Consider the following 17,862-nt stretch of genomic DNA (forward strand, 5'->3'; position numbering starts at 1 on the left):
AGCAAAGACAACTTTGACGTGTGGTTTAACACTACTTCACTTTCAATATAAAAATGTACAAAACTCCCTCACCAGGTGTCAAGAACACAAGAAAGAAAGAAATGCGCGGGGGGAGGGGGGAAACGATAGCATAGTGGAACATTCAGACTGCATTAGTTCATTGTTGTCAACAATGAGTCTGTATTCCATTCTTTCTTTCTTTTGCATTCTGTTACATTTGATAACAAATATTGATAACCATTTCATGAACAAAACGGAAAAACTTGGAGAATTGTATATATATGTATTAAGATATACATATACTGTACGTTTAAAAAAAAATATACGTTGGAAGTATTTACAGAGAGCAATACAAGTGTGTTGTTGACTATTGTAAATATTCATTTTTATGTCTGTGTTTGTAGTAATAAAGCAAATCGTTTTTACCCCAACTCAGGAGATCTGAAAGCATTACTATCAGGTGCAATAAACAGTGCACAGAGTATACATACAAATTTATTTATTTCTCTAGAAAGAACAAAGCGATTTTTACGAAACTTTTAGGGTTTATTAAATATAAATCAAGGTATACTTAGGTATAATTTCTATGTTACTATATGTAAGGGGACAGGAGCTAGGGGAATAAAATATCTGAAAAAGGGAAATTTTTGAGGGAATTTCCCGAAAATCCCTCTGTTACGGGAAAACTGTACGTGATGGAGAGAAACCGAGTGCCTATTCGAATTCAGCGCAAAAAGTTCCTTTAAGATCAGGTGATTTTTCTCATGTAACAAACAAAAAGTTTAAATTTGTTAACTAGTGTTATTCCAACTTCACTGCAAATAAATGTTACCAAGCAAAAAACAGTTGGAAACAAATGAACATGATAGCAACGTTTTCAGACAATTCCAAGCAATGTTACCAAACAAATGTGGGAAAACCCTAAAACCGTCAGAAAACACCAATTAGAGGTACACCCGCTTCCGGATCACGCTGTAATTCAGGAATGAGTCGAGTTCGTTATGCTTCAGTAAAGATTCGCAGATAGAAATTCGATCAAGTAAATATTGTTGAGTCAGATCACGTACCACTCAAACATCAAGCTTCTTTTTGTAGTCAGCTTTCTCCAATTAGTTTAACACTGTTAGGAGGTAGATGTTTATTTTATTGTCAATATTATGACACCTTACATGCGGTTTTGCTAGATTTCTTTGCCAGAATATTATTCACTTTTGGTGGGATTGGTACCCCACTGTGAAAAGAAACTTGGACATTGAAATTTACAGAACGAATTTACTAAACCACCTTTTGGCTCTTGTTGTCCATGTTGTCCATAAACAGCATGAATTTCTTCATGAGCTTGTGCAGCATCTGCGACTTTATCAAAATAAAATTGTAAAATGTAGCTCAACTATGCTGAAAGCTCACTTATGCTTATGGTACCATACCTTATGTATGATTATAAGAATTCTAGTACCTTTTGCACATCTACTAGGTTCAAATATCAGCTCAAGGTATTTAAAATAACAGGCAGGACTTTTGCGTATGCAGTATTTTGCTTGTTCTCTTGACTGATACCTTGCGATACCCAAAGACGTTATAAAATAGAGGATCTGTCCATATGTATATTCATCCTATTAGGTAACTGAGTGACCCCATATATGTTGGCTCAAAACACTGCGATCTTCATATGTAGACATGTAGTGTGTCGTGTGTCTGTATTTATTTGTTTTTATTTAAGTCGAAGCTTCAGATTTATATTATACTATGGTTACATGCTGCATGTATTGGTGTACAAATAGAAGTGAGAAGAAATTACCCGAAATAAAATTTCACAGGTAAGAAAATCATCGATCATAAGAGACATATGGTTGTGACGTATGACTTCTCAATTTTGTGATATGGGCAGATCCTCTATTTCATAACATCCTTGGCGATACCTGCATGTGACGTCACTGACCACAAAGTATCATGGGAAAAGTTAGAGTAAAAACGCTGAATCGAGAGTCCCCTGGATCAGCTGTAAAATGATGTTAGGCCTGACCTGCTGCGATTCTCATACCCTGTGACTGGGACATTAAGCCATCTCGTGTGCAAAGGGCACGAGATACGAGATATCTTTAGACTATACCTGATATACCTATTATTACGCAGCACATCAAAATGGTCCTTTACCTGAGTATTCGGGATATTATACGACACTATACTATTTACTAAGAGAAAGGACTGTCTCACAACAATATCGGCCAGCCCAACGCAATAAGAATGTTTCAGATGAGAATGTGATATACGCAAGCGATTTGTGTCATCGTATCTTTAGGACTTCCTTAGGACTTCCACACGATGGTGTCTGTCAACTAAGTTCAACTACTGCTAACCTTGATCTAAATCCACTTATCAGTGAGAAATCATCTAACTGAATAAACATGTCGGAGGTAAGGAATGGATCTTTGAAGGAAATATCTGTTCGAAGGGCACGCTTGACTCCCGTATCAATACGGTCGTATTTTTGAATGCCTACATAACAGGGCTTTTTGATAAGAACATGTTTTCAAAAAGCATTTTACAGGCTTGGAGGGACATTTGCGGGACGATGGAGACGAACACACGATGCAACGAAAGGAATGATACATAATTCTAAAATATTGTTACTGTTTAATGCAAATTAATGTCCAAAGATGAGACATAAACCAATCAACAAACCGCATCAAACTCGACAAAATTATATAGAAAGATTTATGTAATTGCGCTATAGGGGCGCCAACATCAAATGATACAGTGTTATTTTACACATTTCGAACTCGAATACACTTTCATGACTTCTACAATGCTGCCACTGACCTTGACAAATATCTTCTACATGTTACGACATGTCCCCTAGACATCCATGTTGTATCCGTTTAATTGTCTCCAGAAGAGAGTTTCATTCAATCTCAGTCACAGTTGAATATTTTGGTCAGGACAAGTGGTATGTACTTTATCATAGAAACATATACATTAACGACTGAAAAATTAATGATCTCTTTTTATATTTACATGACGATTGATGCTGATAAACCACTCAATATCTGAACAACTTCAATAACTTTATTGTATCAAATTTTGTCCATAAAGAACAAAACTTTATATAGAAAAGAGATGATACAAATAATGTATATGGAAATATTACAGTATATTTACTGCCAATAGTTACGAATAATTCTATAATTTGTAGCATTGAGTTAGCATGTAGACAGAATATATATTGATAAATGTTTTGAGACATGATCGCTGTGATATAGAGGCATTAGATAATATTGTGTTATAAAGTAGATGAAGCGACATGGAATGTAAACATTAGAGAGTAAAGTTATCATAATGTGAAGCTATGATGACCGGCGTGTCGAAACTTGAGAAGCGAGGTTTGTTTTAAAGAGTATCAATTTCCATATGCATTGTTTCATTCTCTATGAAACTAATTTGCAACAGTAGTCACTTGGAGTATCAAGCTAAACATACACAGTAGTTTTGATGTGGCACAGTCTACCAAAATAGATAAGATAATTATTATGATGACATCAAAAATGTAGTGACATAAACTTTTCAATATCCAGGTTGAAACCATTAGTGAAATTCAGCAGGCTTCACCGACTATGCCATGGACACGACTCAAATTAATGAATGGCTTTATACACGGCCACAAACCTATGGAGATTAAAACCACGTTTCATTAATTTCTCAATAAGCCGAGAAGGTAATGTAATTCAATAAATATTGGCTTTGGTCATAGAGATAATCATGTCACTGTCCACAAACTTGGAGATGAAGTAAGGGTATGGTAAATTCCATTTCAGAAAGAATTTAGCCATCCAAATAATATCCGTGGAAACCACGTCGAATCTACTGAACAGAGAACAGAAGCAATTTTGAGTGGAACTCGTAATCATGGAACATATGCTAGATGGGTTGTGTAGATACCTATACAAACTTCCTGAACTCGTGATAATTGACAAGTGAATTACGATCCAAAAACCGAGATCATCATTGCATAAGAAACGCTCATAACCAAGGTGAAGAAAATCACAGAAGGGAGTAGCAAACTCAGTGATTTTAACAGTTTTTTAGACCATAATTGTAATGCACCTCTCCATGAAAGACAAACACCGAATATCTCCAAAGAATAATACTTGAAAGAGTTCCCCGTCGCTTTTGCGATGCTATGCAGTGGCAACGACTGGACAGGTAGGATTGAGATTTTTCCAACTGCATGAAGACAACTTATCCTCTTATTCTTCATATCTGATTCAGAATCAAGCACAGCATTCCTATTGTCATCAGGTTTCTTATATTCTAAAACCATTTCTTATTTCTGGTTGTTTTCCAAACTTAAAATGTGCTGAAATTGTTTAAGTTGTGATAAGAAAATGCTGTAAGCAATCAGTAGCTAAGCTGTATTTGATTTGTAGGGAGGTCTTCCATAAATATATCCAAATACAGCGTAACTGATGAGAGAAGTGACTATTCTGAAGAGCGCTAAGGTTTGATAAGTACAGGTGGTTAATTATACATATATTTTGTCACCAAATTTCGGATACTTGATGGATAGTTTAATAAATCTCCATTGGAAAAAGGTTTGTTCAGATTGACCAAAAAATAGGTATTGGTGACCAAATCGTTTGATCAATATAACGCCAACCAAACGTTTGGTCACCAGCACGAAATCATTTCGTTACGATTTGTTTGGTTGCAGAAACCTAGTATTTGTTACCAGTACCAAATATGCATTTGATAATTTTGACGAAATAATACCAGAACTTTGGTTAAAATTAAATGCAGGTTTAGTATTAAGAACCAAATTATTTCGTTCCAAGAACCAACCAGGATAGTGAATTTGACCAAAACATTTGGTAGCAATTACCAAATACTGTTGATATAGGTACTAAACTGAAAATAAAAATAGAAATTACATTCTTTTAATTCTATGAAATGGGTCAAAACTTCGCTAACCTTAAGCTAACCTGTTCCTACCCTTACCCTACTTATTTCTATCTAACTCTACTGTACCCTACCCTACTCTACTACACCCTATTAAAGCGGTCCTACATATCGATACGCATATGGGGTGTGTATTGTAAAGTTTACCCAAGGCGTATTTGTTACGCCAAATTTACAGCCAACAAAATAAGCAATATACATTAACTAACAGTAAAGTAATATATACGAAAAACTAAGCTTACCTCGAAACACGTCAACTAGCTGCAGTAAGTTCCAACTTTTTAATGTGTTGCTCACGTAGGGATCCATTGAGTTGCTGCCAAGCGTCTTTTACTTGTCACTTCATATCACTGGGACTTTGGTGTTGAAAGTTGGATAGGTCTGTTACACACACGCCCTTTGTATTCCAAGCGGTGTAAACTTGTGATTGTTAGTTAAACGTGGTCTCTTTTTTCCGCTGGACACATTAAATACTTTCACTCATACGCCCAAACCTCTATTCACACTTTCATACTCGCCATGTTTACCCAGAGATCAAGTAGATACACGTGACCTTGTAACTAAAAGTTTGGTCAGGAAAACCAAATCTTTACCAAATCACTTAAGATTTGGTTCGCATAACAAAATTAATCATCCAAATGTTCTGACCAAAAGATATACTGCTTTATACAGAGTCGTTTTGACGTATGATAAGCGTCATACTAAAGGCCTGACTACTGTATGAAACATGTGTTGGTCGAACTCTTTAGTATGACACTAATCACGCGTCTAAACGACTCTGCATAAGGCCCATTGTGTTTACGGCCAAACAGTTTGGTATAAATGACCAAATTTTGGTTAAACTAACCGAATAAAGTTACCAAATGCCCTGACCAAACAAATTTGGTGTTCCTGACCAAGTCCTTTTCTTCAGTGTCGTAACTGATTTAATGCTCTATGATATTTCTCACAATGTCTTTGATACAAAATTTTCAAACAATTTCTTTGTTTCCACTGCTAAGATAACTGATCACCACGGGGGAAGGGTTCCGGGCTTAAGCCACCCCTGAAATATTACTTACTATAGTAAAGTACATGAACTATCTTGCAGAATTTTCACATTTTCAGACAAAACCCCCGAAAGTTAGCAAAGCCCCTCCCGAAACAAAATTGTAAATACGCCACTGCTGATCACATATTTATTGTATATTTATTATTAATCTTGATTCACTCTGGAATACAATACGGTGGCAGACATCAGAAGATAAGAATTCATGCGAAGAATCAATTAGGATACTATCAAGTTCCGGTTCCATTTGGTAAACACTTGTTTCCAATACGAATTTTGTCTCAATGTAGATTATTCTGGAAAATAAACCACATAATAAAAGACGTATTGTAAACAAGTGGTATCTAAACGGAAACTGTTCTAGTATCAATGGGTTGTTTTGAGTTCTTACCTTCTACCGTTTGCCATCACTCTAGATACTGTAGTTAAACAAAGTATGTAATTTTAAACAGAAAACGAATCTTAAATGATATTACACAAATACGGTATTAAAATGTGTTCGAAGTTTATACCTGTGAGCTAAGTTCCGATAAGCCCCACCGGGCGAAACCTATGTACTAACTAGGGACGTATGCAAACCGTGACACTTTGATATTTATGAAAATTGGTACCCTGACTAATTATGGATTGCTAATGATCGTGGTGATAGTCACTAAGTGCGGTAATGCAATGTTTACCTACTAAGTATAACACATATACTAAGTGGTGACCGGATGCAGCTGTGCCGAATTATAGCCCCAAAACACCGGGAAAAGGCATAAAATGAAAAATGTATGCAGGTAGTCTGAAACCTACAGAAGGGAGACAGGTGACCAAGAACACGGCACTAGTGTCACATAAGCAATGTTGCCATCCAAACATAAATTTCTAGGTTTTCAAATAGAACGTATACCATTTTATGGCGTTAAAACAATTGACAAAACGTGAAAGAGAATAAACAAAAGGTGGGTTATTAGTGTTGCCAAATAAGGGAGATATGAAGCTCTAAAGTTGAGAAATCATGGGGTCCGTACAGAGAAACGAACAAATGTACAACAACAAGAATGCAGAAGAAACAAATGTACATTAGCGAGTTAACTACAGCACGCACAGCATCCAGTGAGTAATAGGCTTGATATAGGATTTACCCATGTTAAAGTAGCCGTAGAAAGAAGTTCCATGTGAAATAATGCGAAAATGTGAACAGGAAGTCTTCCTATGTATATCGCAACAATTCCAATGGAATTTGTTTGGAATCGATATCTGGAACCGTTCCCAAGTACTATAAAACGAACTGTCTTGGCATTGCAACACTGCATGAAATCCTGCATGCCTTCCAAACCACAGAAGCGACGGCATAGCGTCTGAAAAGGGTACAGAAAAGCTGTTGCACGAAAGGCAAGAAATCTGTGGCAAGAAAGTACGTCAGAATCAATTCTCAAACATTAATGACTTGTGATAGATATCAGTCGAGAGTGTAGAAAAAGTTAGCATGTGAGACAACGATGAAGACAAAACTCATTTCATTCAGGTTACCAGTAATATACAGGCGCAAAATATTTTAATACACCAATATATATGAAAGTCATAGATAGTATGGCAAAATACGTATACTTATGTCCAAAATTATTGTCGAAGGTCTATAAATATGTTGTTGTATGAATATAATTTGATAACAAATTCGCTTGGTATTTCTTAGTATAATGTTAGTATGTTTATAATCGGCAAAGACATGCATGTGGCAAACTTCATGTCAAAAGAGTAGTAAAATAGAACAATAAAAGGAAAATAAAGCTTTCTTGTCCATTTAGCAACATTTTGTTTTACTCATTCTAATTTTCGTATTTATAATTCTTTTCCTATGAAATTTACCACAAATATCCATTTTCCGATTATACACATAGTATCAATATTAAAAGTACCCTGCAAAATCATTATCAAATTTATCAAATTATACTCTTAGAAGATAGTTATAGATATGCGTCAATCATTTTGGGCAATATGAATGTACATTTATCGCCCTAGCCACACATTCGATGCGACTCGATCAAGCCCGTTAGTCACTGGATGATGCGAATGCTATGATTTATTCCCTACTGTACACTTGTTTCTCCTGCAGTCTTGTTTTACATTTGTTCATTTCTCTGTACGGACCCCATAATTTCTTAACTTTGGACCCTCATATCTCCCTTATTTGGCAACATTAATCAATAGGGTGTATCGAAAAAAACTTTTTTTCGAAATCCGGTTACGGCTAGTGCGGATTTTTGGCCAAATGGCATCAATAAAACGTATAAAAAATTTCAACTCGATCAGACAACTCCTTCTGCTGCCGAGTAGAGCCAAAATATTAGAAAAATCAACAAAAGATTCACTTTTCAAATGATTTTCCAAAAAAATATCTTTTAAATATTTCCTATATTTTTCGGTCTTTTAAATTATTGAAATAGCATTAGAAAGGAGAAATAAATACATAAAACAAATTTATTACGGTTATTTCTGTACACCACAAGCATAAAAACCTAGTTAATTATTTGTAAAAATGCACTGATTTTCTGGCGTATCGTACAATTAAATTTTAATATAGAATTATTGAAGTCTCTTGAATAACGAAGAAAACACTTTAGTGCTAAATTCTAAGAGCAGTAATAGTATAAATAATTTGCTCCCAATGCCGTATGCATCTGCTTATCACACTAGATCACCTGCCGCCCACCTCTCTCCGAACGCCTCTTCTCTTGTACTTGCCCAGCTGAAAGGATCGGTCTTATCAGTCGCCAGTAGTCAACCAGCTGTGTCGAACGTGATTGTCGCTGCTTGAGTTATTTATTAGTGCTGTAGGAAATTTTAACTAAATAATTTGTTTTCGTGTGAAGTGTGGTATGTAGAAGTGAGAACAGAGTTTCAGTTGTGTTAAGTACTTTTTATTAGCAAGAGAGTGACAGATACGCTGACGTTATGGCATCGACAAGTTTGTTACGGTCTGACGTTAGGAATAGCGTTATTGGGACACCCAAGGAATTGGGTAGAACACAGCTACCGACCGTTGAAATGTATTGAGACAATACCTATGGGAGCGAGAAGAAAAAATGAGAATTTCGGGATCCCGGAAAGAGCCTTCAACAAAGGATTTATCTTCTATCGTCGCCAGGAAGATTGTAGAAAATTGAGATTACGTCTCAATCAGCTGCGAAGCAATTTTCAGTGTCAGAAGGATTGTTGCAATGATATTGAAGTACCATAATATTGTCCGTGACTTGCAAAACTCAGCAAAGTTCAGTTTCCAAACTTCTGCGAAACGAATTGCTGATTTTTAACAGTCTGCCAAAAATATTTCATTTTTGATATAGCCTTTTGTAAGTGTTCCGAACCTCTTGCCTGCAACTGCGAAAAAGGAATAAAAGTGCCAGTGCTAGAGGCGCCTTTTCTTCTAGATCAAAGAATCACAAGATTGAGGCGTAATCTCAATTTTCTACAATCTTCCTGGCGACGATAGAAGATAAATCCTTTGTTGAAGGCTCTTTCCGGGATCCCGAAATTCTCATTTTTTCTTCTCGCCCCCATAGGTATTGTCTCAATACATTTCAACGGTTGATAGCTGTGTTCTACCCAATTCCTTGGGTGTCCCAATAACGCTATTCCTAACGTCAGACCGTATCTGTCACTCTCTTGCTAATAAAAAGTACTTAACACAACTAAAACTCTGTTCTCACTTCTACATACTACACTTCACACGAAAACAAATTATTTAGTTAAAATTTCCTACAGCACTAATAAATAACTCAAGCAGCGACAATCACGTTCGACACAGCTGGTTGACTACTGGCGACTGATAAGACCAATCCTTTCAGCTGGGCAAGTACAAGAGAAGAGGCGTTCGGGGAGAGGTGGGCGTCAGGTGATCTAGTGTGATAAGCAGATGCATACGGCATTGGGAGCAAATTATTTATACTATTATTGCTCTTAGAATTTAGCACTAAAGTGTTTTCTTCGTTATTCAAGAGACTTCAATAATTTTATATTAAAATTTAATTGTACAATACGCCAGAAAATTAGTGCATTTTTACAAATAATTAACTAGGTTTTTATGCTTATGGTGTACAGAAATAACCGTAATAAATTTGTTTTATGTATTTATTTCTCCTTTCCAATGCTATTTCAATAATTTAAAAGACCGAAAAATATAGGAAATATTTAAAAAATATTTTTTGGAAAATCATTTGAAAAGTGAATCTTTTGTTGATTTTTCTAATATTTTGGCTCTACTCGGCAGCAGAAGGAAGTGTCTGATCGAGTTGAGATTTTTTATACGTTTTATTGATGCCATTTGGCCAAAAATCCGCACTAGCCGTAACCGGATTTCGAAAAAAAGTTTTTTTCGATACACCCTATTAATCAACCATCTTTTGCTCATTTTCTTCCACGTTTTATGTTAATTATTTTAACGCCATAAAATGATATACATTATATTTGAGAAACTATAAGTCTGTGTTAGGATGGCAATACTGCTTGTGTGAGACTACTTTTGTATTTTTATTCACGTGTTCCCCTCCCGTAGGTATCAGATTACCTGCATTCATTTTCATTTCATTTTCATTTTCTGCCTTTTCCGGCGTTTTGGGGGTATAATTCGGCACAGCCTCACCCGGTCACAGCTTGGCATATGTATTATACGTAGCCGGTAAACAAGGCACTTCTGCAGCAAGTGACTATCAAAACGATGATTAAGGATCCATAATTAGTCAGGATACCAATTTTCATAAATATCTAGCTGTCATGGTTCGCATATGTCCCTTGTAAGTAAGTAAACAAAATCAAACCTAACCTAAAGTAATCTAACTTAACCTAACTTAAACATATTCATAAGTAATATTGTCATGTTGAGAGGCTGGCAGGGATTAACGGAATAAATGTCCATGTGAAAATTCACAACAAAAGAGAAACTTTTTCATGAGAACATCGAAGTGTTAACTTACGATTGCGTTTGTTATCCGAAGACACTCAGAATAATTGGTCCAATTTCCGTGCAACCAACGACCAGTGCTGTCACAAATTCGGTAAGCGAAACCTGAAACAAAAAGGAGAAAATAAAACTTTTTGTAGATATAACCCTTTCTTTAATTCAAATAAAGACTTTCAGATCTGGGAAATAATACTGCTCAGTAACTAATCCAATAAATGTGATATAGGCAGGAACCACTGCTTATAATTCATTGTATTGCTTCAAATGAATGTTGTATTTCTTCGAGGTCAATATAGATGCTTTCCGAGACAATGTCCATCCGTCGATACAGATGCTTTTTCCTTGCTTCAAGCCATAAAAGGTTAATATATTGTCCAAGAGATTATTTCCTAATGAATTTACAACCTACAAATTGTCTTGTGTTACTGTTTATGGAGACACAGATCAACGTATGAATTGCAGCTTATTCAGCTATAATTCTCTTATTCAGCTATAATTGCCTTAATTAATCACTACGAAAGTCACTAATAACACTGTAAAATCTACACATGGTATCAAAACTTTTGATATAAATTATTATATAAAAGTGGAATTAATTAGGAGACAATCTAAATAACACAGGTGCTATTAGACTATTCTGTTGCTATAGATGTTTAAGTTATTGTTGCAAACAATATAGGCCTATTACTTTTATATATATTTTTTTAATTTACAGATATTTCTTTTCATCAATATATATACATGTATATATATTAAAAAACTGTTATAATGAAAATTTCAAATGAAACAGTAAATATCTATTCTTCGGTACTTTGTTCCCATGACGTTCGGCAGGTAATACTAAAACTTCTGCTTTCAAAGGCTCCAACCTGTCATGTTGACGTACGGTACAGCATTCATGCCTTTTTTTTTTTTTTTCATATAAATTTATTGACTGTGAGCTGTCTCTCCATACTCCTTGCTCAGTTGCTACATAAATTGATGCACAAATGATGTCTGTTTTTACTCCTAACCTCCCTTCTCCGCAATTACAGAAGAAAGACTTCTTCTAGCTCTTTACTAGTGGGTAACGTTCCCATTATAGCCGACACGTTCCCACGTTGAATGGCTATGCTTATGCGTTGAATCAGGAAACTTTTTGCTCGATTATCTCCTGATTTAATTGATAGACGGTGGCCGATTTCTTTTATAAATTTGAGGCCTCCTTCTTCCCAAGAACCGCTAGACTCAATTGCTATTGCGACAAAGCAATAGTTATCGAGTAGATTGCTATATTTATTCCTTTTTTCTTTCGCTCTTCGAGCAGCTACGAGTCCAGCTTGTACTGAGGCATATTGTAGGTTGGAGGGGGCATAGGTGTCTGAACATGTGAAGTCCCAAATCAATGCCTTTCCTTTCTTCCAAGGTACTAATGTCATACCATCGGGTCTTTTTCCGTCAGATCGGCTGCATCCAATCGGTTCCCTCACTGCTGGGATCCCTGCTGATATTAATGCTCTTAATATTATATCATTTACACTTGAATGACGTGGGTGTCTGCCTGCGCTGCTTTTGCACGACAAACCGTGTAATCCTTTTTTATCTACAAAGGTGTTACAAATGGGGCAGTGGTGTGGTTCACATATATCTGCTCCCAACCGTAGTGCAACTGATACTCGGAAGCTCTCATTGGATAGATGTAGGCCCAGAGATGGTGATGGTAGAGCTTGAAGCCATGCTCCGTTTTCTGGGGACATTACTGCTAAAAGTCTGGCTTTATCTTCGATGTTTTTTGTAGTCTGCAATAAAGAAGCTGCCTGGCAATTAACGATGGGCTCGTCCCAAGCCGACTGATTGTTACGATTTTCGAGAGTCGGAGGGTCTAACCCAACTAAATTTGTTCATTTAGCTATGCAGTCCATCACATCTGGATTGGTGATTTCGTCGTTATCCCATTGAAGAAGTGAACTAACTATTTGACTTGCACCGTAGAAAGACGCTAAAAAAGACGGAATAGCCATATCTGTGGCGCGACGGATTCCAAGGCCTCCATTTTTTACTGGTAAAGAAGCTTGTATCCAAGAGTTATTATTAAGAGAAAAATTGAGGATGGATTCCAGACCAGTTTTAAGAGTATCGTCATACTTTTCCAATAGGGCATCTTCCTTCCAAAATGGAGAGCATCGGAGGAAATAAAATAATCTCGGCATTCCAAATGAAGCCCTTAACAGATAAAAAGCAGAATGGGCTGAAAGCTTGGAAAGTCGTGACAAAAAAAATTTTTATATATAGTATTAGAATAAATGATATTGTTGTTTAAAGTATTTATATGAAAATAGTTGCATTAGGATTATAACTGCTTTTTTAATTGGATTGATTGATTGGGGAATGAATGAGAATATCTTCAGCGAGGCTATTTTTACACCAGCCTGGAAAGTAATAATGGCTAACACAGTCGCTCATAAAATAACCCTCAAAATAAAAATAACTAAATCATGGCTTCTGGACACAAAGGAAAAGGAGTAAAAGTACAATCAATTATAGAATTGGAAAACATAAATGATACACATTAAGACGGAGATAATGAAAAAGCCAAAATAATAAATAAAATGATTTTTTTTATTTTAACGTCCCACAATTACGCTCTTTAGGCTAAAAGAGGCGAATAATTAATGAAAGTGAATGATCGTTAAATTAACGTTTTGTGTTGTCCCATTGGGAATAGAACTACAAACCACGTGCATCAAATGCTCACGCCCTAGTCGCTAAAGGATTAGTGGAGAGGGCTAAATAATAAATAAGAATAAAATCGAAAATAGTAATAATACTAAGACAAAACAGGTAAAAGCTAAATAGAAACAAACATCAGTTAACTTTTAACTATTCTAATCTTATAAATAAAAGTGAGAATACATTCACTGGAAACGACGTTAATCACCCAAAATCCGACTAAATTTTTCTTCACTTCAGAACTGTTGAAGAGAATCTTCGGGCAGTAGACCGATATATTGAACTATTGACACAACGGGTGCTGCTACAGGTAACCAACGATTTCCTCACTGCTAGCAATGGGTTATACACAATGGTGGAAAACAGTAACTATACTGACCTATAGAACGTAAACTTTTGTAACGTATCTATTTTGTATCAACTGTAAATAAATATTTGAAATCTTTGATGTTCCGACCCTCGTATTTACTTTCTGAGAAACGTCCTAACCTTCTATTGAAAAGTAAACTTAAGGATATGGATGACAATTTTAATAAAAGCATCCAGTTTATTGCAATGTTGAATTTTGAAAGAGGAAGATAATGAAACTGGTTGCCAACAGGTTATTGACTCAATTGTTAGTCTTTATTGGAGAATAGGTTGGCACAAGTTGTTTAATATTCGTGACTGGTTCTTCTTAACCCTTTTCCGACTGAATTATATTTTCGTTACTCTAATTTGATATAATAGTAAATTATAATATATAATATAATAGTAAATATATATTTTCCCCAATATATATAATATATATATAATAGTAAAATATATTTTCCCCAATCTGAAGAACAACTTGTATTGACAGCGCAAAATTAAATTACGATCTTACTTGTGTGAAGTATCTGTCTATTGGAAATGAAGTAACTATGTATTGGATATAAAGAAGCATGAACTTTTGAAAACTTTGAAAGAAAACTTTGTTTAGAAGTGTACATTCTCAGACACATGTTGTAAATGCACATTTGTTAAATAAACTTCGACTAGCTTCCTTCTTTCCCTTCCGCATACCTTCGAGCACAGCCTGATACTTCCCGATTAGGTCATCATTCTTGAATTGATCAAAACCACGAAGAACAGAACAACAGGGGGTATTCAATACATGATTGGGATAGGTGTAGGATCATCGGAGAGAAGCGGATCCTACCATTGGAGGACCACCGACTCCACAAGACAAAGAGTACCATTCTGACGGTTCATCACCGCAGACACCTTTAAGTTCGTCACCAGAGTAGTAGAATGAAGATGTAGGAGAACAACATCGTAAGACGCTTATCGACACCCCTTGCAGACCAAAAGGATTAAGATTCAGATGTTGACTGTCTTCAGCTAATCCAGACTTCTCCAGATATTCATCATTCCAGATGACCAGGACGACGCCAGCCCTGTTGGATCTCTCAGGCTAGTGCTCATTCCTATTCTTTTATTACAACCTTTCTCTTTCTCTCATCCCTTTTCCCCAACTAGTCATTTTCTAAATTAGAAACATTTGAATTTTATTTAAATTCAAACCACAATTTTACAGTTAAGTACCGTGTTGTGCATCAGTTCCATCCCCATTTGATTGCATTTATTTATTTCATATTCTGAGCTATAACTGATGACACAGCACCGGCACATGATGGAGATACTATGAGGCTTACGCCTTTGTCACGATCCTAAAATTTCGATAAATTACGATTCTAAATATTCGCTAGATGCTTTAAGATCCCAAATTTTGAGTAATTTGTACTGTGTAATTTTAGTTTGTCGAGAGAAATTAAGTAGAGTTATTTTTAACCCACCCGCCCGCCCTCGCTTCGTTTATTCATTTGCTCTATTAGAGTAATTCTTGTTTTATTGTTCCTTAGTTGAATGATTAAGTGGGTGAGAAATTTTTGCCAAGTTATTATATTTTGTTTTTCTTTGTGTTAGTATATAGGAAGTGTTAATTACATTTTGGTGTTGGATATATACATAGTAGTGTAAGATATTTATTATAAGTGTGATTTTGAAAATAGATATAATGGAGAATACTAGTGCTATATCTTCTGCTATAGATCGTTTAGTAGAACCCCCAAATTTTCCGGTAAATTGAACGAGTCAGTTCAATCATTTTTAGTCATTTTGAGGATTTTTCTGTCCTTCATAACCTACGTGATGTACAGAAACGTCATTTGTTGCCGTATTGTTTAGAAAATGGGGCTCGTGCTTATCTGCTAGCTTTACAATCAACCGCAGAATATGATAATCTCATGTATGTACAGATTAAGAAGAAATTAATAGAGGCTTATGAAGATAATATAGTTTCGCAAGTTTTAGAGCAAGAAATGAGAAATAGGGAGCAGTTAGATTCTGAATCTGTTTTAGATTACATTTTTCATAAGTGGAAATTAATACTTGAGTACGACCCGAAGATGCCAGTGACCGAGCAAATTAACTTGATAATCAATGGGTTATTGCCTTCATTTTATTCTGTAGTTGTAAGAAAATCATATAAGACTGTTATTGAGTTAGCAAAGTCTTTAGGTCTAGAGGAAAGAGTTAATTTTCTTGTCAGCATGCGTAGTCAGCAATTGAAGTCCTTGGCAATAACAAACGAATACAATATACATCCTGTTAGTAAGAATGCATTACAGCAAAAAGAAAATACCTTAGATGTTAATATTCAGAACGAAAATGAAATTGTAAGTCAGCCTGAAGAAAAAAATACATTGATAGCTCAGTTGGACGGTATCAAAGTCCAGTTACAAGATCTTGTGCAACGAACTGCGCTCGCAAAAGTTTCTCACGCACACAAAGGAAAATCTGTGTGTATACAATCTTATGAGCGTTCGCGTTTCGATCGAAGAAATCCATCCATTGCATCCTTCGCTTCCTCTCATTCGCAGCGTCTTGCTTCTTTTGTCAATGCAGTCAATGTAAATGAGAATGTTAAATCGAATAATAAGAATAAACTAGACAATAATATGTGTAATAATGTTAGAAATAGTAAGCGATATTATGTGCCTATTCAATACGAAGCTGATTTGCCTCATGTTAAAGCATATATTGATAATAAGCCGCATTTATTTCTATTGGATTCAGGCAGCACTGTTAGCTTAATTTCTGGTAATAGTTTAAGCAATAAGCATAAAATACTCAAAGGAACGACTTTTATTCGTGGTATCACAGGAAATTCTCAAGGAAGTGATCAAATCGCTTTAGTGAAATTTAAATTAGGAGGACAGTATTTTACGCATCCTTTTCGAGTGTATAATAATTTTCCATATAATAGCATAATTGGCCAAGATTTTTTGAAAAATCATCTTGCAATGGTTGATCACAATAAGAATTCTTTTAGTTTTGTTAAATTTGGTATTCCTCCAAGAATTGAATTACCGCCATACGTATCTTGAAGAAATTTCTAACCATATAGCAAAATTATATAAACCTCAATTTTTAGTGGCTCGCTCTGTTGTTTTGCCTCCTAATTCAAGTGTTCAGGTTACGTTGAAAAAAGTAAATGATCTTGCAGGAACTCGCAATTTATTAGTTCCTAATGAGTTAATAGATACGCAGGCAGAAATTTTTGTGCGTAAATCAGTCGTAGACGAAATTCATCCGGTAATATCTGTGATTAATCCTACCAAAAATAAACTTTACTTGAAAAAAGATGTTGTTTTGGGTTCTGCCGAAAATGTTATCAGTGATACCAACTTCAAGAAACAAAATAGCACTAACAATAAGGTTCATCAAGTTAATGCAGTAGATACGAAATCTTTTCCTGAAGGTTATGATAAATATCGTGTAAATGTTAACCCTGAATTGTTGCCACATCAACAACAGCAATTATATGATTTAGTAGAAGAATTTTATTCTAGTTTTTCTTGGAATGAATTTGATTATGGTTGTGCTAAGGGATATAAGCATAAAATTGAATTAGTAGACAATATTCCAGTAAATCGACCCCAATTTTCGATACCATTTCATCTACGGGATGAGATCAAAAAACAAGTAGACATTTTATTGAAAAGTAAGATCATTGAACCTAGTATTAGTCCGTACAATTCTCCAGTAATGCTTGTTAAAAAGAAGAATCGACAGTATAGATTTGTACAAGACGCGAGATTTTTGAACAAAAAAATGGTTCCTGACAGTTCTCCGGTTCCTCCTATCCAGGATATTTTGACCAATTTGGCAGGACGCAAATATCTAT

The 17,862-nt window shown here is 35.4% G+C and overlaps 1 protein-coding gene across 2 annotated transcripts in view; it reads right to left on the bottom strand.

The window, feature by feature from the left end:
* LOC145671180 (corticotropin-releasing factor receptor 1-like) overlaps nt 1-17,862 on the bottom strand; it is a 1,144,309-nt gene that overhangs the window by 821,064 nt on the left and 305,383 nt on the right. For both annotated transcript variants that reach the window (XM_081740030.1, XM_081740029.1), the window contains exon 2: nt 10,957-11,048. In XM_081740030.1, the coding sequence (XP_081596156.1) occupies nt 10,957-11,048 (92 nt within the window). The remainder of the gene's footprint in view (nt 1-10,956; nt 11,049-17,862) is intronic.

This window comes from Thermobia domestica, chromosome 15, assembly GCF_964235325.1.
Source record: "Thermobia domestica chromosome 15, izTheDome1.hap1.1, whole genome shotgun sequence".
Classification (NCBI taxonomy): domain Eukaryota; kingdom Metazoa; phylum Arthropoda; class Insecta; order Zygentoma; family Lepismatidae; genus Thermobia; species Thermobia domestica.